Source organism: Mugil cephalus, chromosome 11, assembly GCF_022458985.1.
Source record: "Mugil cephalus isolate CIBA_MC_2020 chromosome 11, CIBA_Mcephalus_1.1, whole genome shotgun sequence".
In the NCBI taxonomy this organism is placed as follows: Eukaryota; Metazoa; Chordata; class Actinopteri; order Mugiliformes; family Mugilidae; genus Mugil; species Mugil cephalus.
Window position 1 is genome coordinate 2,930,940 of NC_061780.1, and position 23,309 is coordinate 2,954,248.

Sequence of the window (23,309 nt, forward strand, 5' to 3'; positions counted from 1 at the left end):
TACCATTTGAATTCACTGTCAATGAAACTGCAAAGATTTTACAGCTAAGTCTACAGACAGGATGCACTTCGTACTGCAAAAAAATTCACTTGAAGGTCATTTGTCAGGTCACCTCCCAATGGGATTTTATCATTTTGCTGGTACTTCCTTCCTTCAACATTCAACGTCACTGTTAATAAGCTGTCTTTCTTTCAAGATATATGGACTGCAAAAGACACAGGATTTCCCCTAGTTTACTCTTATGCAAGAAAAGTTTTAACTCAGGTCATCTGAACTGCTGCCTCTAATCTCATAAACACTCTGTACCCAAGAGGTTTCACATGGAAAGGCAAGTAGACAGATTAAAAACCATAGTCATCTGAAAGGAGGGGGAAGGGGCGGTCCAGAAGTAGTAACAGACCAAACCACATGATAAATGATAGTTCAGCGACACTGACTTATCAACAGCCAAACCATCTTCCCTTTCATTCTGCATGTTACAGAGCAGTAAAAATAATGATCATTACCACACAAGCTGTATTATCTTACTAGTCCCATTATTACTACCTTTTCAAAGGAAAACTATTCCAAGAAGACATTACAAAAATAGACATACACATCTGAAGTTTCAAGAGCAAAAGTCATTAATTATATGACCAGGCAGAGCTTCCTCGTCTTCATTTTAAGCCTGTAGAAAGTTTAAAAAGCAAACAGTCATTTCCAGCCGTTGCTCCCTCCACTAACCTCATCTGGCTTCAAACGCTGACCAGGATACAGATTAAACGCCTTTCCCAACCGAAACTCTTTCCCTTTTAAGGTCATGCTGATATCAGCAAAAAAATACAACTTCCAGTAGACACAAGGAAACTTTCAGAGTAAAGTTAACATATGCTTGCATTAGCTTGTAATTGAGGGGTTTCCTGCAAAAGGGCAGTTTACAACCAGCTTGAGATGAGACAAGAACATTTACATCCATTCTTCCCTCAAAAGTGACACACAATTAAAAGAACTGCAATAGCATCTATCAGGGAGTCATTTCAGCTCTAGTTAGGTAGTAAGGTGCACATCCATTTCTGCTTAACTTTTTCTGTTAGTCATGCAGGCCATACAGGAAGCACCATCAAAAGATGACCTCCATGGGAATAAAACCGAGTAAACAAATCCTTTGAAAGACGATCCTGGAAAAAAAATATTCTGAACTATAAACTTGCCCTTGCTGATTTTGATATTCTTTTTGTTGTTCAAAGTGATTTACAAAAAGATATAGAACAGCTGCAGCAGTTCAAGTTAGCACTGTCATACTAAAAGTAAATACTCTTTGGCCTCTTTTATTGAGCATTACTATTAGGGGCCGACGATGGATTGGTCGGCAGATTTAATCGTCTGATTATACCCGTTAGAGAACAACCGGTAATGACCAAATGTTGGTTGACTGATGCCAATTTTTCACTAATAAAATGCAGGTAATATGGTTTTCTTGTGTTACATATCCAACTCCTTTCATGTCACACTCCACACGGCAGAGTGAAGTACTACTTAAGAGTCGACAGCACATGTGCTTCACCAGTGCATTACATTATTTGCCTACTAGTTTACTAGTTTGTGAAAAAAAACCATAACTCATCAAGTTTTACATTTCCCATGATGTGCCTTGTCATGTCTGTCACGCTTGACTGATATGTTGGCAAGCTAAAGTTAAGATGACCCAGCTTACATATGACCTTGCTAATCACTTTAACCAAATCGGTAATGGCTAAAGTTAGGATAATTAGTTTAAATATTACCCCGCTAAAGACGTTACCGAGTCAGAAATGGCTTAAGTTAGGATAATGCTAGGATAACTAGCTTAAATATTACCTTGCTAAAGACGGTAACCAAGTCAGTAACGCTAACGAACGTAACGCTAACGTTACATTACCTCCAAGTAATATTACATTCACTCAGGTAGCTGCATGCTACCAGACTAGATAAGACCAGAACAAATTAGCAGAACCAGTTGCTGCAGTGCAAAAACCATTGTAGGCTATAGTTATTTTTAGCAGCGCATGGACTGTGTCTTTTAACTTGAGGAGGAAAAAGCGTTTCTGGTTGAAGTTATAACTTCAAGGAAGAAAGAAAACAACATACGTTTAGAGGACATCAGACAGGAGCATTTCAAATCACATTTTACTTTTATGACACAGCTATCTAAATGCTTATTACCTACAGATAACACATTTAATATTCATCATGTTTTGGATTTATTTTATGTTCAACATGTTCATATGTTGCTTGTTCTTCACAAGTTCTGATAATAAAAGTGTTTGAAAATAGTAGGATGTTCTCCCTTCAATTTATCTGCAACAAGTGTTTGGAACTTTATTTAAACCATCAAATGCAGGTATTACTATCAATGCTTTATTTTTCTGTTTTTGTTCTGCCTTTCCTTATGCAGTCCTAAATCAACTGTATTCAGCATTAAGCTGAAGGGTGAGTTTTATCAGTCATGTTTGCAGGTTCAAACAGATTTAGTGAACAATTGAGGCAATCTAGCAAACTGATTAGTCACGGATATGTTCAAACGCGTCGAAGAGCACCAAGAAAAATGATTTGCTGAAAGTTATCGGATACTAAAGCAGCAGCCACACCTTAACACTGATCTACTTATCTATGAACTGTAAAACTCAAGCCTACAAACTAAAATGTTGGCATTGGAAGCACCTGTGCCAGATTAGGTGCCACCACTTCAGCATGTTGTACGACTAAGTATAAAGAAGATTTTTTTAGTGAGAAAAAACAACAAACCATTCTTAGAGCGTACATGGTCTCGGCCTTAAAACACACACGACAGTGGCACACTTTTATAGCTTGGTCTATGATGTTGGTGTGTGTTAAAATGAGGCCGTCAGAATGGAGCTTGTGAGGAATGTGCTCTGAACAGGCCTCCATCTGTTCCTCTCATTCTGCTGAACTCATGTGTGCAGCAGATCAACCTTTGAGCCTTTCCAGTGCAAATAAACCCAACAGGTAGCAGAAAGCTATGACCTGAGCTTTGGCTTCGGTTGTTGATTTTCCATGTCTTCATTGTTAATTCACACCGTTTTTGCATGCGCCTTGAAAAGCAATACTTTTAAATGTCTTCACCGAAATCTTCCACACTATCCAAACAGAAGAGAAAACAACCGCAGGCTACAAATTCAGTCCAAAGAATAACTGTAAACAAGGTGCAGACACAATTATCAGACTATTACATTTAAAAAATCATAAATTTGGTAGCGGCTACGACTAATAATTTGTTCCCAAACTAAAAAATAAATTACATCAGGCCATTTTAAGCCTGGAGATATGTCTTGCTTATGTACTTGCTTAATAGACCTGCGTGGCCCTCAACTTCTGCCCAGGCCGAGATATGTGCGTATATATTTGTACCCATTTTGTGTTGACGTTTTACTCACAAAAGTTATTATTGCACTTTAAGTAACTACTGTACTTTTGATCAACTCAAGCGAAACATTCACGTTTTTCCACCTCTGTGCTGTTTGTGTGTGAGAGATGAGAGGCTACAGGTCGATAATAACCGACACCAAAAGGTGGTAAAGAACATTCAGCATACCGGTTGTTTGTTCCCATTTGTCTGACTCATTTGTTCTGAAAGAAATATCTCCACCCCGATCTAGAAAATTACAATAAAACCCAGGCATGCTTAGTCATTTTAATAAACTTTACAGTAACCACCCACTTCATCAGAGGCAGAGTAGAAGCTTCTCGATGAGAAAAACATCCTGACACCAGGGGTGGGCGATAATTTTCAGATAACGATAATCTGACGACATCATAAAATGTGATTTTCCATGCTTGGTTGCTGCTTGGGGGGGGACCACGTTATCACCACATGACTGAATCCTGCCCACTGATTGGCCTCTGAGGCACAGGTTCACATGAGGACTTTCATGCACTTCTCCTTTACTGTCTATGCGCCTTCTGTTTGTTTTTTCTGAGATATTATAAATACTCGATAATGTAAAATTGCACACCGTCAAAACAACGTTTACGATACCGCCGTAGACGTTCTATATCGCACAACTCTACCCGATACCGACGGCAAACAACAAAATCAGTGCGCATGTGACTGGCACTTTTTGTAGCACTACAGGAGAAACATGCCAGACATTCTTCTCTCTAATCTAAAACTTACACAAAATCTGAAAATAATCCCCCACACACACACACACACTACAGAATATTACTTAGTGTGCCAGATAAAGCAGCATTTTTTGTGATCTGGTGTGTAACTGGATGTAGTAATGCACCTGCAACCGAATGGTTGGTTAGATATCGCTATTCATTTCCTGAGCGGATCTGATCTGATCTCAGTTCACAGGGTCACAATAAATCCAATCAGCGTTCAGGCCTGAAGGTGCTCTCAAAGTCGGTGCGTGACGCACTCCCATACAACTCCCAAACTTACGCAAGCCATTCTCAAACCGAAACGGACGCTTGCACAACAAATACTGCACAGCTATTTGGACAGCTTTTATGTCTACACTGTACACCATATTTCCTCTAACAGTGGCCGGTATTCAGTTAATAGCCAGGTCTCTTATAATGACTTATAATGATGGTTTACACGAACAAATAAAGGCTGGATCAAAGAAAAAATAATCATATATTTAAGTCACTGCGGATGCGCTAGCGTATGTTAATGTCAGCCAATTATAGATGTAGTAACAACAACTGTTAATAGACGGCAGTAGTTACATGAACCCAGCTGTGAACTTCAAGGAGAAGTTCTGAAATATGCAGAGCAACGTACAGCGTGGGAAGCTGCGAAACGCTTTAATATTGACCCATGAAGAATAAGATACCGGTACACTATGGCATTTTAAGTTGCCGGAAATTTTTCAGTTGAGTTGAGTCCACTGATACAATGGTGTCAATAGCCGTGTACATTCACTACATACTTAGCAGTTTTGTTTATGTTATGCTTAGATAATCTTCTGCATTCTGTGCCGTGCTGTGCTCTGATGCAGTAGATAGAGTAGTGAAGTAGTACAACAGTAGGTGCGGTTACAGTAGTTATTGTGCGTGTCTCATAGCACAGTGGCACTAAGACAAATGCTCCAATGAACATACTGTGGAAGTGACAATAAACAGAATAAACTTTAAACTCAGCTCTATGCATCCATCAACTCTATCAAAAGCTGAAGTCAAAGAGCTCACCTTAATTTTGTAATACTATGCAATGAGGAAAAAAAATAAAGAAAATAAAGCAGAAGGCTAAACGAGGGCGGATAATAAAATGTTTGAAGCGACTCAGTCAACATGGGGCGTATGTTCTACTGAGCGAGACCCGAACTGAACTGGACCCCAATTCATGGGAATAAAGAAAACCAAAACTCTTCTATCCACATTTGATGCTTGTCGTGTGTTAGTTTTGGACCCTTTTTAAACCTTTATCAAGCTCAGCGGCTGGTTTGGTTAAAATCGCAAAACAAAACCTTGCAACATGAGCCTCTCCACCAATTTAAATACACGCAATCACACAGCTACATGCTTTGGGGCATCATTATTATAACACGTCATGTCTCAAATACGGTTCTGTTTTTAAACAGTGGAGATGCAGTTTAAGCGCTTTTGGATATGTCATTACTACAGTGTAGTACAGCATGGTTTTTCCATTTTAGAGCAAGCAGTGCTTACACACAGACTCCAAATGGCTGCAGCATGACATTTCACAAATGATGTAAGTACTAGAAGGCTTGCACTCAGGCATCAGTTCCAAAAGTTCATCAATGAAATGAGCAGGAGGAAATTATATGAGAAACGTTGCCCCAAAATAGCAACAAGCATATAGCTGACCAAACACTTGCAGCTTAATGAAAGATGATTTCAGCTGCAGTTTGTATAAAGACCTTCCAACAACACTTATGCTTCCAATTACAGGCAAGGAAATTTGAACATTGACATTCTGCTATTGTAGGTGCATCAAAATCAACATAAAGTAAACGTCTAAGCAACTGAAGTCAAGTATTTCATTTTTAGATATGCCTCATTTGAAGTGGAGTCGAAAAAAAAAAACACATCGCAAACCCATGTGAAATACCAAACTTTAAATTTTTCTGCTCAAGGATATTTCAATTGTTTTATTTAAAAAAAAAAATAAGATTACAATTTCATTTGAAATTAAGAAAATTAATAATTAAATAATTGAAGGGACTCTTAAGTTGTGTATAGATAGATAGATAGATAGATAGATAGATAGATAGATAGATAGATAGATAGATAGATAGATAGATGCTGCACTATTTGTTGTTGTTGTTGCTATGTCTTTTACAAACCAAGCACCATCCAATTCCATTATTAACAAGTGGCTGAAAAACCTGGACATCCATCAAACAGAGCAGTTCCTTAAATGTGTGAAAACGTCACTAAATGCTTCACTAATTTCCCCAACAACAAATTTTGATATCACTCATCCAGTTACATGACATCAAGGCGTGCATGTTGCTTGCTGTCTGCACAGTACTAACTTCACCTAACTTTGCACTTCTGGCCATTTTTTAATTAGCCAGGATTTCAAAACTTGAAGCTCCTCAGTCAGTCAGTAAGTTTACATGCACATGATAGACTTTAACTGGACAACTTAAGACCTTATGACAAAAAGAAAGTCGTCGCAGAAGAAGAATGTAAACAGAGTCGGTAGAAGAACGTCCTGAGGGAAAAGCGCACATCTTATCTGCACCATAAGTAGCGTGCACATTACTTACAAGATTAAAAAGCTGAACTATTATTCAGCTTGTTGTTTGAAATGCCTGTCCACCACGTGAATGACTCGTTTATTATAAGATGTAATAGGTCAACCAGAAAGGGGGCCGTATTAAGGTGGTATTATTAAGGTGGCCACCTAGGGTGGCGGAGGAAGACATGTTCCCATCAGGTATTTAGTTTTCTCCGTTACATGTAAACCGGGACAAGCAAAGAGGAATTTGGAGCATAGCTCAATTAAGCTGTGCATGTAAACGTACTGAGTGATTCGATGGGTAAAGGGCTCTACATGCCCAAGGCTGAATGTTTCTTGTACACTAAGGCTTATTCTCCTGCATCCTCACAACAACCTTTTCATCTAAAATTAGTTGTTTTTTTTTTACATGCTACAGCAAATACATTTTTTCCTTGATTAATCTGCATTTTCATTTTCTTCCAACTTTCTTCCAAAGCTACCCCAAACTCTCAACCTTGTGCTTGAAGACTTCTGCATTCAAGGGAAAACTTTTTTTTTCAAACTGCAGCTATCCCCTCAACAAGAATTTCTTTCAAGTGCAACTTCAATCCCTCTCTCTTAGAATACAAATCACAGCAAACACTGCCATTAAAAACAAACAGACAACTAAATAGGCACTTATTTCATTGATACAGTGAAAACCCCTGTGATGACAGAGCCAAAACAGGTAAAGAGTATTTCCATGAAATTACTAACAGACATTCAAAAGCTTTTTAGTCAGGCTAATGTTGGCCAAAAAAACAGATGTGCACTGAAAATTGGGCAGAAACAACTTACAGTGACAGAGATATAAAATCCTCTGCTGAGGCCACATGAAAAACACAGAAGTGAGACTGTAGTAAGCTATGAAAGATTGAGTAATGGTGTGGCCAGGTATGAAAATGAGAAGTGTAGATTTTGAAAGTAGATTGGGACTCCACACTCTACTGCCTTTATTAGGCCTTGCTCTGTTACTTAACTACCTTAGCTGTCCGGCATGTAGTTTATGGAAACAGTTGTCTACATCTGTAGACAGATGTGAACTCAAAACAGCTGACTTGCTTATACACAGACACCAAGTGGCAGAATGTGCACAAGAACACGTTCCACACATGGAACATTTGATTAAAATGACTGGGACGTCCTGACTTCAAGGTGGTTTTATACAAATTAGATCAACAGGGTGGATTACAGTACCCACTTAAAACAAATCAATCTTCATTTGAAAGATCCTATTCTGATTCTGTTTGTCATTTCTTCCTCTTAGATCTCACACAAGATTAGTCGTCAGCATCCAAAACACAACAGACATTACATTCGTTTGGAGCACCAGTCAGGCCTGGATAGTGATGTGTAATAGGATTTAAAAGGTATGAGAAGAGGTGAACAAAAACAAAGCTGAAAGAAAGATGTCCAAACTAGGGGTCTGACTTGCATATTTTAGTCAACTAATATGTGATGAAAGTCAAGTTTATAATGACTAGTCAATAATGTCACAGATAAAAGCACGGTAGAAAGTAATACAAGCTGCCAAAATTCAACATGGAAGAAGAGGAGGAACCAAAACAATGAGACATTGTTTTGGTTTTTGTTTTGTTTTTTTTTGTTTTCATTTTTTGTGCTTACTTTTAGTAAGTACTTTTTTAGTAATTTCGCTTGCGGACCATTAAAGTCTGTCTAAGTCTAACTCTAAGTCTAAAACATGTCAGGTGTTATCGAAGTACATTACTCTGGAAAATGTAGTCAATTAGAAATTTGTAAACTATGCAATGTGAATGTTTGGCAAGGTGGTTGTTGTGATCTATTTAAGATGGGATGGGAACAGCTGATACTGTATATTAAAAGACTGGCATAAGATCAGGAGTCGAAGAAACTTGATCAAGACATCTCTAGCACAAACAACATTAACTTTATATAAAGCACAAGCAAATGTCCTGTGTTTATCTATTCTAGATTTTTTATGTAGGAGTGCTTACTGTGTTCATCCACAACAAGGTCTGTGCCTTGAATGAGAGTCACATTCCTTGATGTTTTATTTACAACAATAAATAAATAAACCAGATGCATATCACAAGGCCCAAACTGAGCTCAGCACAGCGGTAACCACTGCACAAATGTAACATTCAGATCAAAATCACTGACCTACATGTTAATATTTTCCCATTAATCTCATTAAATTTCTCCCAGTAGCCTCTTCTTTTCATTTTATGTGTTGTCCGTCTCTCAGCTGCGGTGCTTCTGGCAGTTGAACTTTGCATTGGAACTTTTATGTAATCGTATTTCAGACGTCACGTGTCACAGGAATCAGCCTGAGCATTCACAATTAAAAGTGCAAGCGGCTGAAGGCTGAAACACATTGTAACATCGCTGTAAAAGATTGTCAGATTCTTGGGCCTTGTCTGTGGCGGTAGCGTCACTGTTTTCTCTTCCTTTGATTGGAGGGTCAGTGCCGCTCCGTTTACCCCGAGCTAGCAGCCCATGTTCATCTACTGTGAGCTGCACAAGCAAATGGTCCCTGTTAACGTTTTGATGCCATCTGTTGAACTCACAATGGCGGAAGGAGGCAAGGCTATCGATTTGGTTGCAGATCTTTTCAGAATGTCATTTTCATGGCGGACTTTCCAGGAAAACTGGATGTTACGGGGAAAGGAGCTAGCTGGGTCGGGCCCAGCTGTGGAAAGGGTGTGTCCGCTACTTTCATGTCTGCATCAATGTGCGCTGTGAGGAGAACTCTAATCTTATTCTTAAATTCTGCTGAGTAAACTTAATTATATTTACATCTTTTGTCATTATTGGGTTGACATTGATGGATTTGACATTCTGTCCATATGTTGCTGCCATATCTATTTTTCTTATCCAGTCCCAGAAATATTCACTACACCAAATAATGAGAGACCTGACAAAAACCAACCAACCAGCCAAGAGTGTGAGGCTCAAGAACAAGGCCAAAAACAAAATAAGAGTCTGAAGTGCTTAGCACATACTACTTTTCAATCATGAAAAATATGAAATAACTTTAAAAATCGAAAAGCCAAAAATTGAATGTTGAATGTATTGAATAACCCAAACAGCTTTTAAATGTAAAAACATTTTTGAAATCTCAGGAGGGTAACAGGTGTCAGATTGCTCTTCAAGGACAGATAGGCATCAATTTAAATCAGCTAGCTTCCTGTTCATATTTATTAGGGGGCTGTTCTCAACACAGAAGCCTTCATCAGTAGGAGGATAAGTTGTTTTTCCTGTACTACCCACAGTCAGTCATATCAGTATCTCAACTGCCTCTCTCCCCAAACCACAGGAAATGATGCTGCCATGATCTCTTAGAGAGAAAAAAAGCGCTAAATAAGACAGAAGTAAAATTCTAAACTTTATTCTTGTTAGTGACACCGATTACCACAAACACCAACCAGGCACTCTCTATTCTCTGTTTGAGATGTCAGACGGGAAGTAGCTTACTCCCCTTAAATGTGTAATCTGCATCCATTTATAAACCGAGACGCAGTGGGATTATGCGCTGGGTGTTGGATTACACAGGAAGCCGGAGCAGACTCCCTGAGCCTGAGGTGAGGGAGACGGCTTAGTCGGCCTGTCAGGTGGTTAACTTTACTTCACCTCGCCCTCTTCTACTCTGGCAGAACGAGTTTTACAACACTAATACACAAAGAGTAAGACTTGGTTAACAGGAAACTCACCATCTTGTCCAGGAGGAGGGTGTTAATTTACTTAACTTATCAACTCAACTAGACTGGAGATGGAAAACAAGAGTTTCTGTTAATTGGGTATTAGTAATCACAAGATCCCTTTTAGTTCTTCATTTACTTTACTTTAATCCTACCCCGCCTCCTTTTTTCAGTCCTCTAAGGAAGTATGAAGTGAAAATGCTGAAGACAGAAAGACAGAAGATACTTCAGAAACTTGACCTTTTTCTCAGTTTGAGTGTAACAGCAGTACTGGCTGTCAAGTTTAAACATTTTAAATGGCCTCAACTTAGTTTCATTTACAAAAAACTAAATCATTATAATGAATGCAGCAAGCCCAGTGTTCTTGACATAATTTGTCTAAATTTAAAATCTATTTCAATCTTAGCCATGGGTCAAGTATATCTATCTATCTATCTATCTATCTATCTATCTATCTATCTATCTATCACTGAAAGCTTCTGTTAATAAACTTAGTTTAACATAATAACCAAGCAGCACTAAAACACCCACCACGCTGAACACAACACACTTTAATTAACAAGATCAATTTTATCTCAACCACCACTTCCTTTAATTTTGCATCTCTGCCGGAAGAAAACATCTTTCTCTAGCTTTCTATCTCACTCTCTCTCTCTCTCTCTCTCTCTCTCTCCCTCTCTAACGCCCCAACATTAATACAACGTTTAGTCTAGTCTGTCTGCTCCAAGCTCAAAAACGTACATTCACCAGGAGGGTCTACAGCCACAAAAATGAGTATTTTGTATCAGTTAAATGTATGGAATAATATGTTGTAGGGCGGGGCAGTATACGGTTCATACCAAATACCAGTATTTTTTTGTTCTGTTATGATATAAATTTTTAATATACTAGCATACCAGTGTATCTGATTACACAGCGTAGCGCACGAGACACTGTTTCAGATGGGACCCTTTTTGTATGTAGCGCTCCTTAACACGCATGGTTCGACTGTGTCACAGCGAGGCGGAAGAAGTGTTGTCAGGCTAAAGTTGCAGTGCTGACACGGGGCACACAAACCTATTTCACTACTAGTGTGGAATTATTCAACAATATACTCATCATGACGATAAAATAGTTCATCCTTAGTCAACCTACTACATTAATTCCTGTCTCTAGAAAAAGTTATGAACCTGATTATGCATGAAAAAAAATCCCATGAAATACCATGGTACTGTCAGAATTTTGAAAAATACCATGATATACATTTTTGGTCATACCACCAAGCACTCGTATGTTATGACTAGTCCACAACAAACTGTAAAAATGTGATTTAAAATGGCCTCTTTTGCCCAACAGTTCCAAATCCACAATTATTCAGTACACAACAATTATACTGAACCTATATAAGACAGAAATCATTACATTAGTTTAAATGGTCAATATTAAATGTTTTTGTTTAATGAAGACTAATGAAGTGATTAGAGGCTTGGGTAAAGAAGAAGCAATGACAGTAAAGCTGACAGTATGAGCTGATTTAATATCAATAGCATATATGCAGAAAATAAAAATGATTTGGAAATCAATTTTTTTGCATTATTTTTTTATTTAAATAACAGCCACTCTGTTAGTCCCAGATAATCAAACGTGTCAAGTTCCTAATATTCTTGATTTGATATCATTTTAAACTTAATATTTTGAACTGTTAAGGTATAGACACACCAAAGAAGCACAACAGAAGCCAACTGTGACATCGCCTCGCATTGTGACTACCTAGACTAATTTGAATGCACTGCAGACCCGAACCCCCATGACAGGAATTAGCCTAACTCTTCATACCATCATTGGCTGCGATGCTAAGAAGCCCCTCCTGAATCATGCTGATCAGCTGGTTTACAATTTATTCATTCCAGATGATATTTGTGTCTTTGAACCTTCAGATTAGATCATTCTTGCCCTTTTTTTGTCTACTTGGTACGCTTCCCTTCATCTTCTTGTGCACTGGTTTGCTAAGCTGATCAGCCAGCCAGACGGATCTCTCTGACCGACTTGTTCCAGCAACACGGGTTTGATTACAGCCACTGATGTTAAAGCCACACTGGACCAATGGCCGACTTACGGCTTGGTGTACCACAGCACTTACTTGGACAAAGTAAGAGATTTGGATATGAAAATTTCGGCAACTAGTTAGTCTATTCATTAGAAATGAAACCCGTCATCAGACGTAAAATACAACCATGTGGCTTTGGGTTAGGCCACACAGCAGCCACTTTCAAGAACTCATATCTTAACCTAAGAAACAACGTTACTGGATGAAAACAGATAATCAGAGCATGGCACAATACATGTGAGCAACACATTTACTTTAAATGCGCAGTCCTGTTAAAAGAGAAGTCTGCTGAAGGATTTGGAGAAACTCAGACATGGCAAGACTTACAAACTTCCCTTTTTCTGTGGTAGAAAAAGTTTCACCAGCTTTCAGGATCACACATTCACTTCCACAAGGGTGTAATAACAGTATGGATCTCTGCCGGATGATTACAGGCTACCTGTGCGGAGAGGGTAAAGGTGGGTGGAGTACGCGCAGAGAAGTTTTAAACTTTGTACTTCTTGGAAAAGTTATTAATCATATATCCAACTGAAGTCATCTGAGCCGGGACGGAAGGATTTGATAAATGGAGGGCTTCCAGTCTGTCCTCACCTGCCATAAATAAATAAACCACAATGATTTTATCCCCCCAGCCCAAGATGAGCTAATAGAACCGAGACACGTATGATCTGTGTTTTCATTTCATACTAAGACTTAAGTACATTGTTTGATTCAAGGTTTCCATGACTTCTCGAGTTATGAGCCAAGTTTGTCAGTGGGGTCAGTGGACAGCATTAGCCAGCTAGCTCCAAAGTTAGCTTCCCAAACGGCGTCTCATTTAATGCGGTCTGGGTCAAAGCCAACGCGGCTCTATTTAGCCCTGTAAACCATTATGAACTGTCGAACATTTTACTTTTAAGTTTACAATTTAAGAAAAGGCGACGGGCAGCGTTTTCGCTGAGCAGCCTTTCCCTGTTAGCGTGAATGGGGAAAAGTAGCTCCTCTAACCCACAGAGCAAACCTCAGCTAGTCCTAGCGAAGGAGTGACAGGGGAGCAACAGATGGGACTTTTAAATGAAATCAAACTAAATAAATACACACCCGACGGCAGCACTCGGTGTCCAGTAAGTTTTGCAGTGATTTGAAGTTCCGCTGTATTCCAGATAATGTGAGTAAAGCAGAGGCTCCCCCCAAGAAACAGCTCGATTTGAACGCAGACAGACAGAGTAGCTTGAACCTCTACTGGCCCAAGTATAAAACAACAACATGGCAGCGTAGCGCCGCGCTGCCTTCACGGCGCACTGGAGGGTCGGTAAATTAGATGAGGTTAGATTATTTTAGATTCAACTTTATTTCCATTGCACATGTACAAGTACAGAGCAATGAAATGCAGTTTAGCATCTAAACACAAGTGCAATTATCATAAATAGTGTGGTATATAAGCGGTATGGTACAGGTTGTTTTTCTAGCTGTTGGACAATATTCACAGATGAGAACCTACTCCTCACACCTCACTCGAGGTGAAAATATTCACAGTGACTGAATGTAGTACTATGAGCATATTAAACAGATGGGTTTGTGGGTTAATGTAAGCAGACTATAAATAGGAACTGTAATATCATTTACACTAGAGCAAGTGGGCAGATGATAAATTAGACAATACAAATTAAAGTGAGCATTGAACAGTCCATAAACAATAGGCAGTAGTTACCTCATCTTACTAAACTAGTGCAGTAGTTATATAATACTGAACGGTGCATTAACTGAATTACTGTACAATTCTGACAGTTCTGACTTTAGAACTTTATTATTATGACCGATAATTCATTTGCAGAGGCAGGTGTAGGGGCAGAGCTTTAGGGGTGTTTTACTGTCAAACTACTGTGTCACAAAGCTGTCACTGGGTTAAAAAAAAAATAAATAAAAAGGAAATAGTATTGAAATGAGAAGATGAGGTAGGAACAATAAGTGAAAAACAAACTTAAAGATATGAAGATCAGTAAAGATAGGCAACCTTGCCTAAGAGACAACATCTATCATTTGTCTCTACTTGTGGACTGAACAGACCCTGCAGACTCTTAGCAGGCACCCCACCCAACCCCTTGGGCACCGCTATGGGCTACACGCACATGGGCTACACGCACATGTTCATTTGTATAATTCGGCCCTCCCTGGGATCTGGTTTGTTGATCTTTATTGAGGGGAGTGACCTTATGTGGCAGGGAAGGCAGAGCTACACCTCAGTGAAAAGAGGGGGAGGACAAAGGACAGAGAAGATGTGGAAGGATGGACAGAGGAAGGGAGGCATGTGGAGCTGGTAGGAAGTGCTGAAGTGAAGGATCCTGTGCTTTCCAAGTCAGGATTAAGAGAGTCCAGAGGGTTTCTGTGTAGATCTCACAGTCCAAGTAGGTAAAGGTGTTCCAATGGAGGAGCTGAGTCAAAGTTACAGCATGTAGTGAAGGAATGAAAGAACAGCTCAGCCCATTCTCCGCAGGGTTCATCAATTCTTCATGATGTGACCCAACATGAGTTGGCAGGTGACACCACACATGCATGCGAGCATTCCCTAAATATGTGTGAAATCATTACCAGGGCCTAGAGTTGGGTCAGGAGCCCTAGCTCACCGTGCCCACCACCCGTGTGCGGGAGCACATCTGGTACCCAGCCCTGAGAGCCACCACAGCCACGTAGCACCCCACAGCCCCCAGTGTTCCAGGCAGGCGATGGCGTGCCCCACCCAAGCAATGCAGCACATAGGGTCTAATCTGGCCTGCAGCAGATTTCTTGTGAAAATTACATAGAAGATTTATTTTCAGAGAAAATAACTGTTAGCCCTAATTTGTCCAGCGATTTTAGTCAGAAAACAGCACATAGCAATGTGCCGTAATTGCACTTATTTTTCTTAAGAAATGTATTTATTTTTTTGAAGGATAGTTTATAAAATCTAATTTACCTGTACTTCTTTGCACTAACAAAAAAAAAACAAAAAAAAAAGTTTTGTCGCTTATAGGTTATTATGCTGTTTTGTTAGTGGTCCGGTCCGTTTAATATCAAATCGAGCTGTATGTGGCCCCCGATCTAAAATAAATTTGATACCCTTGTTTTAGGATAAACACTAGGTATAAGTTATTTTAATAACTTTACAAGTTAGTCATCAACAAAAGCATAATCTGTGTGTAAAAGCTCGTCTAAATAGAGTCTACTGTTTTGGAAACAATGCAAATGGAACATGTAAGGTTGGTGCATCATTGGAGCAGTTAAATGAGATATTTGTTTGATTGAGTATTACATTTATTTGACATCCTTAGCAGGTTTCTTTTTGGATTATGATTTCATGTGAAAACGCAATAGGAATAGGAAGGAATTAGAATCTGATTTGCTCACACATACAGATATTTGTCTTAGTGTTTGGCGCAATAAACATAAGGGGAAAAAGAAGCAATATAAAATACAGTATGCCAAATTTACAAAGAATATAATAAAAAAGATCTGGTTTTAAACAGCAAATAAACTGTGATGACTGTGTGTGGATGTGAAAAAACAAGTCAGGATGTGTAAACAAATGTTGAAGCATTAATTAAGTAAAATATATCCAGGCTATCGTCCACAAAAGATGCACTGAAGTGACGCTTAGAGTTCATGATAATGTCACATTAAGTGACTTACAGGAGTGGAAAGATTTCCCCAATGATTTGCATCTTTGAATTTCATGTGACCACTGACAAAAATACAGCCTCTACTGTAGATGTGGCCTTGCGTCCTCTCCACTCCAAACATCTGATATCCTCTCATTTAAATAATGAATCAAGACTTTAAAGCTTACTTACTAAACTTACTAAACTTACTTGTTTGTTATTTCTACACCACTTCTTCCCAGCAGGAGAATAAATATGCAGAACTAATGTTATTATGATAATATTATTAGATCTAGATATGTTTAAGTCATTTAAAAAGCACAGATGCAATTAGATTGTCCCCAGTTCTAAATAATAATTAAAAATCATAATAACTAATCTCTTTTAATAAATGAACTATAGCCACAAGAAGTCATATTTCTTTATGGGTCAGTATTATTTATACAAGTTTGTGCCTTTTATAGTGTGATGTTCACTTGCATTGTGCTAAATGTTGAAACTGTTGTTGATGAAACAATGATGAAATAAGAAAAAAACATACATTCAATTAAATATATTACTTATTAAAAAAACACTGATCCTGTTATGTCCTTTGGTTCAAAACAGTCATATAAAAAAATAGAGAAAGACTTAGAATTATTATTTTAATAGTTTGACATCATCATGACATTATTAGACAAGAAGGTTTAATTGTGACACATTTTCAATGGAATGTATTATCTTATTTCATCATCATAAAATCTTTATGGATGTGGTTTTATTATGTTTTCAGGGCATTGTATGAGATTTATGGAACATATTTCAGCAGCACAGTACCTTTTACCATCGTACCTAAAATAATTCTTATTGCACTGTCCAGATGAATGTCCATCTCAGATTTTTCTTCAAATGTTATTTGAGGGATTGAAGTCAAGCAAAGTTGTCTCTGCATTGCTTGTAGTTGTGATGTACTGAAACATGAGCACATCTTCACTGAGCTTCAACAGATGAGTAGAGTGGTCTACTTCTGTCCAGTACATTTTCATTTCATGATCTTTCGGTTATTCCGACATGCAGTGAACGCAGCATGAGCAGGACCAGAAGCTGTGCTGCTGGGAGGAGACGGGTCCAAAGTAGTAAACAGGATAGGACATGCTTACCAGGCAAAAATGCACTGTCACTAAGACTAAAAAAATCTTGCCACTAGTCTCTGGGATTCGTGTCTTCTACACTTTCAAACTGTTTTTCTTTTCACCCCAGGCAACATAAAGACCCTTTCACCTTATTTCAGAATCCCAAAGAGTTGCTACTGTTGCTGCTTTGCCCATAAGCAAGACAGTTGCTTTGTTGCACCTTCAGTCCCACATGAGCCAGTCAGGGCTTAGGATTCATCCAACCTGACTAGTTATTTGATGCTCTTAGTTCATTCTTGACACTGTTTGAAAAAGCAGACCCAACTCAAGGGCCTGTCTTTATCCAGATCTTTTAACTGTATTCATCATTTATTTTAAGGCAACACACATGTCAAGTTTTATATTAGCTACTGCACTCCAGTTACACATCTTCATAGTCACTCAACAAGCTGGGCGATGTCTTTTAATTCTTTGACCTGAGGGTGATTTCAAAGTCAAGAATTAATGGTTACCTATAAAACTTTTAGCTAATTAAACCAGGTTGGCAGTTTGTGAGGGTGCAAAACCTCAGTCTTTTACCTTGAATGACTTAAAGTGCACCACAAACAAGAATAAACTTTTTTGTGGAAGTTTTATTATATGAAAGATTTGTGAATTGTGAATAATTTATTAAAAATGTGTCTATCTTTTTGCCCAGAGGCACATAACAAGCATGGTAACCCTAAAACTACAGTTTTCTTCTGAACAGACAACATATGGAAGAAAAGACGATGCTCAGCACAGACAGATCAGACTTGATTTCAGGTCCTTCGTTGAGTTGAGTTCTGGGTCAAAAGAGAAAATCCATAATTTTGAGGACGCAGAAGGTAGAAACGTGATTGAAATATAGGGGAAATACACAGAGGGTTGTGGAAACAATGAAACTATTTTTGAAAGTTGTAAAAATGAAGACATTAAAAATTGGAGGTCCTTCTTTTTGCGTGGTTTGGTGCATTTTATTAACATGGAGCCAAACGTCCTGTCCTGTAAGATGGTGAAGATGGGAACAAGAAGTCCAAAACGTCTACAGACCTTATAGCCCAGTTAGACCTGATTTGTCCCTGTGTTCAGTTTAGTAAAAGACTAGATATAAACAAGACACAAACTTAAACTTAAGAGAAGGAAAAGTTTTTTTCTAAAAGGATATACCGAAATAGCCAACTATAAAACATAATAAACAGAATGGAAATTACAGTTAAGGACAAAAAGTTGGAGAGAACTTGTCACCTGCACGGAAACTGAGCTGGAGTGAGTCAGGGAGCTGTTACAGTAAGGCCAAAACAGACCCGTCCCTGATGACCTGATAAGAGTTTTAGAGGATCAGGAAACCCGATTGATCATGCTCAGCTCCTAGATCTAAGGGGAGTTGAAATACTTACTCACCTGAATCATCACAGGTCTTAATGCTACACAGAGACCCTGACCAAGACCAGATTAGGCAATTATAGAAACACTAATCACCTCCCTTCAAAAACCCACAGGGACTGAACAGGACTGTTTTAGCTGGAATAATCACTTTATTTGGATGTACAGTTTGATTTGTGTTGGTCCTTTTATAACACCAGAGAGGACACCAGTTTCACTATCATTCAAGACTGGATTACACCAGGGAAGGGGGTCCCAGACCCTAATACTGCTTTTCCACTGTGACCTGGATCTCCAAATGACCTGAACCATGTGGGAAGTTGTAGGTTGAAGGTGGTCAGTTTTTCTTGCTTTTTCTTTTGCTCTAGATTGACCTTCTCTCTTTAGGTCTCTTTTTCATTCACTGCACATCAGCTGAATCATTCACTTGTCTCCATCCAGCATGAGCAGTCCTCCTCCCCATCCTCGTCCATCCAAATGTCGAGCTCAAATTATGAGAAAAGATTAGATGAAGGATGAGTGTGTTTTGAACATGTCTGTGACATTTGATTTATCAAAATATGGTGGAATGGTAGATTTCTCTAAATCCATCTGTCCTTCCAGGTCAGTTTCTCCTCAGTCCTCCTCCTCAGTCACTATTAGCATTATTCATGAGCATTGATGTTTGAGCTATAAGATAAGACCCTCTGTGAATTAGATTTTGTTCCTGAAAGATAATATGATGAACCTGGTGCTCCAAATATAGCTTGTCAATGGCTTCATATTAACAGTGGCGATCCAAAAATGAATGTTCATCCTCTGGAAAGCATATAAGCAAAGACGTTTTAGTTGCAGAATAGCGTGCAGTAGCACCCTTCCAATGTCTTTCTCTGTTAGTCAACTTGAACTGCTGCAGTGCAAACTACAAATGTCAGCACAGTGCTGGGAGGAGAGCACTCATGCTACAGCTGTCTAACATATTTGTTTTGACGTAGCAGCAGATGCTGCCTAAAACCCATCTGCTTGAGATATTCAGGATTTCAAATAATTTGGATCACTTATATCTTATGAACCCTTATGTGACTCTGGTGTAATAGCTATGGGTGGTTGGCAGAGCAACCTCAACTAGTTTGGTACAACATGACACATTATACCTCAATATAGCCTGGGCTTCTGCCATCAGTATCTCTATATTTCTATAGCTTTGCTTTGATTTGTAATGTCAACGGGTTCTGTTCTTGCTCTCATATTTTCCCCCAATCAACTTACACTTTCAAGAAAGTACTTATCCTAAAGTAGGAACTTTATAATATATATATATATATATGATGGTTGACAGTCCTTCAGGTGTGGACACACAATAAATTGGGTACATTCTCTAACACTGAAAATGTTCCTGCTGCGTGCACAATGGTCTTAGATATAAGGGGATTATAATGGGGTCTTGATGTGGGAGGTGGGGACAAGCAAAGCAGCAAAGTGGCATCAACTGCAAGTGGTTTAAATAACCTAAAAACTCACACATATTCCAGAGAAATGAAGAAATACGGAGGATAACTGGAAATCAGAGTGATGAAAAGTTTGAACTCATGGATGCTTATACTGGTTTAAAACAAGCTAATCTAACATGCAGAAGTGGAGCAACTATTGGCCAAGGGGGTTTGTTTGTCGTCTCTATAATACTGGTAAATGGTCTTGCTGCTACACAGCCAGGGATCAAACCGCTGACTCTGAGATTTGTAGACCACACGCTCTACCTATTGAGCCACAGAGCCAATTTCTGGGTGAACTTTCTTGTTACTCAGACTAACGCTGGCATCTGAACATGCATTTTAAAGCTTTGTAGAAAAGAACAGGATAATAAAACTAATAATTTTTCCTCTTTCATTCCATCAGACCTCCTCTTTGTATTCAATCACTTCAAGCTTCTTCGGATTCTTTCAGGAGCTCCAGACAGACACTTTGTATATCTTAATCACAATATATATATACATACTGTATATGACAGATAATTACAATTACTTTTCTGATTTCACATTGTTGAGTTCTTGACACATTTTAACAAACAACAGCTGAGGGTTTGTCATTAAGTCTGAAAGCAGTATGTGTAATCCACAAGTGAAATGCCATATCCTTCCATTAAAGGTTTCTTGTCAGAACCACAAGCTGCAGCAATACTTGTTAAAGATCAAGAAGGATGTTAGCAATCTCTGGAGGCAGATTTAATTGGGGGCAGGATGGCCTGGTGGTCTGAAAAGTGTTTTTCTGTTTCAGAAAGGTTACAGGTTCACTCTCAGCAGCAGCTCAAGCGTCCATCAGTAGCTCTGCGACCCTGAGAGGGACATCCACTCCCAAACTGCTCACCCCAATTTGAACGTCATGTCATCTAAATGCAAATTAAGCTCCAGTATACTGACAACGACAACAGCCTGTGCTTTAACTTAAATTATCGGAACACCACGGTGAATTTTGTGAGGGCGCAGGGAAATTCGTTTCCTTAATTTTCTGGTTTATGACCTGTGCCTCATTTCAGACAGCAGAGCTAAGTGGAGTCTAAAAGCCGTCTGCAGTCTAAAAGAGCTTCTTATAAGTTCACTAAGCCTTTAACACAGTTCAGAAATGATCAGAAATAATACTTTTATTAAACTTGTTTTGTCATTAACTTCATTTACACATAAAATGACTTTATTCATGGCTTTTGAAGACTTTTCTTTTCAACGCCAAACTTCACATATACTCAAACTATTGATACTTAAAATGTGAATGCAGCTTCCCTCTGATGACACTGCCCCCTTCTCATAAAACAACTATATGCGGACTGTGTCTCGGAGGCTTTGGAAACGAAAATGTTTGGTATGAATATGGAAGGAGAACATATGCCATTTCTAATGTGTCACATTTTTGTGAGAAAAATTCAAAGATGAATAACTGAAAAACAGCTACAGCTCCCATCAGCCTGGTAATACAGCTGAACATGAGCAAGACACGGCACAAGTGTCATGACACCTCAGAGCTCTGGGTCTTCATAATCTCATCTAAATTCAGTTTACTGTCTGGTTGAAACTAAATAACTGTTCATATAACGTTATTAGCAAAAACGTTGAAGGAGATCATCTTTAAACTTGAACAACTTAAAAGGGGAAACAGAAGCATCAAAAGTAGTATGAAAGTTCACAAATATTTCACTTTTTGACCACCTGTCCCTCTTTGCCTACCAGGCTGGCATGCTCTCTGCAACAGATCCACAGCTCCTTAGAGAAAATAAGGGTGAGGCAGTGGCTTTGCTGAGCTCACAAACATGCCGCGTGGTACGCAGTGTGTGGAGCCTTAAAATACCTTGTGGGAGTTGCAGTTGTTGGCTTCATTGTTGTGTCTTTTTTAGGATGACCATTGTTTGCTGAGATTTCACTGGCAAAAGCATTAGTATGATATTTATAAGTATCATTTAAATCTTTCCGTGTTTGACTTAGTGCTAGTGTACTTACAGACTTAGACAGGAATGATTCTCTATCCCCTTGCTGAGGTTTAACTTTTTGAGTCAAGTCTTTAAATTTACCTTGGTAATCTATTGGCCGTTTGCATGTATGGAGCCAGAACACTGACTTTAATCTTTGGCAGTGAACAAAGAACGTGGCATTGAAAATAGCATTTGTTAGCTAAGCTAAGCTACATAAAATAAAGTAGTTTTCAAATAATGTTGTGGTTAGTCGATCCTTATAAAGCATGAGATGAAAGTTAACGCCACAAGGTCCTACCTGAATAACAGCAAAAGGGAATAACACACTTACTGACAGCTAGGGAGCTCCATCTATTCGCACTTAGAACATCATGCTACTAAAAAAAAAAAAAATTGCTTTTGTTTAGGTTTTACTTAATATTGTAGGGGGAGCATACTGATGATCAACAATGTCCCGTCAAATTATGCTCCCAGTACTCAATGCACTCATATGAAGTTAGTATCCACCTCACTACACCCGTGTAATTAATGCCAGCATGTTTTGATGAGTTTTGATGCTAATTATGTAGACAGTAAAGGCTCTGCTGGGGAAATGTGGCCCGATCCAAAGCACTTGATTGTATACTTTTTAATTATTCACACATTTTGGGGAGAAATAGTTTGTGAGTCAAACATTACTGTTATGTAACCAAAATGCATAATTATGTATTATTTATGAACAAATATTTGTGAGCAAATTAGCAAGCACAGATTTCACCATACTATACCACTTAATTTCTGCTTTATAAGGACTGACTCACCACAACATTGGGAAACTACTTTGTTTTAGCTAGCTTAGCTTAGCTAGTATTTGCACTTGTAACACACCAAAGATAAAGATGAAATTTAACGTCACAAGGTCCTAGATGAATAACAGCAAAAGAGAACAACAGATTTACTGCCGGCTGGGGAGCTCCAGACTGGTCCGTTCATGTCATCTTTCAGTAGTGACAAGAAGCAGCAGCAGAGGCTGCTGCCATTAGTCTCAGCCCAATTTTATAACCTGGAGGCGCGTTCACGTGTCCCTAGCCACTCCTCAACAACAACATCCTAAAAGGATAGACAACTTTTGAAATATTATTTTCAATGCCAAGTTCTTTCTTCAATGCCTAAGATTCTGTTTTCTATGCCAAATATTAAAGTCAGCGTTCTGGCTCCATATACACGTGGTTTTGAAGTGCATGTCATTTCAGAGAGACTTGTGCCGAGGATCTTTACAG

The 23,309-nt window shown here is 38.7% G+C and overlaps 1 protein-coding gene across 3 annotated transcripts in view; it reads right to left on the minus strand.

Moving 5' to 3' along the window:
* plekhf2 (pleckstrin homology domain containing, family F (with FYVE domain) member 2) overlaps positions 1-13,709 on the minus strand; it is a 28,728-nt gene extending 15,019 nt beyond the window's left edge. The window contains exons 1-2 of one of the 3 annotated variants that reach the window (XM_047598630.1): positions 13,565-13,675; positions 12,812-13,075 (exon numbers count right to left, since the gene is read on the minus strand). Coding sequence is in view for 1 of the 3 variants with exons in the window: in XM_047598629.1 (XP_047454585.1) it covers positions 8,865-8,976 (112 nt within the window). In the remaining 2 variants the exon portion in view is untranslated. Of the gene's footprint in view, positions 1-8,864; positions 9,041-12,811; positions 13,076-13,564 lie in introns of those variants that run through there. The other 2 variants (XM_047598632.1, XM_047598629.1) reach the window with 2 other exon arrangements.
* Positions 13,710-23,309: the final 9,600 nt, after the last annotated feature.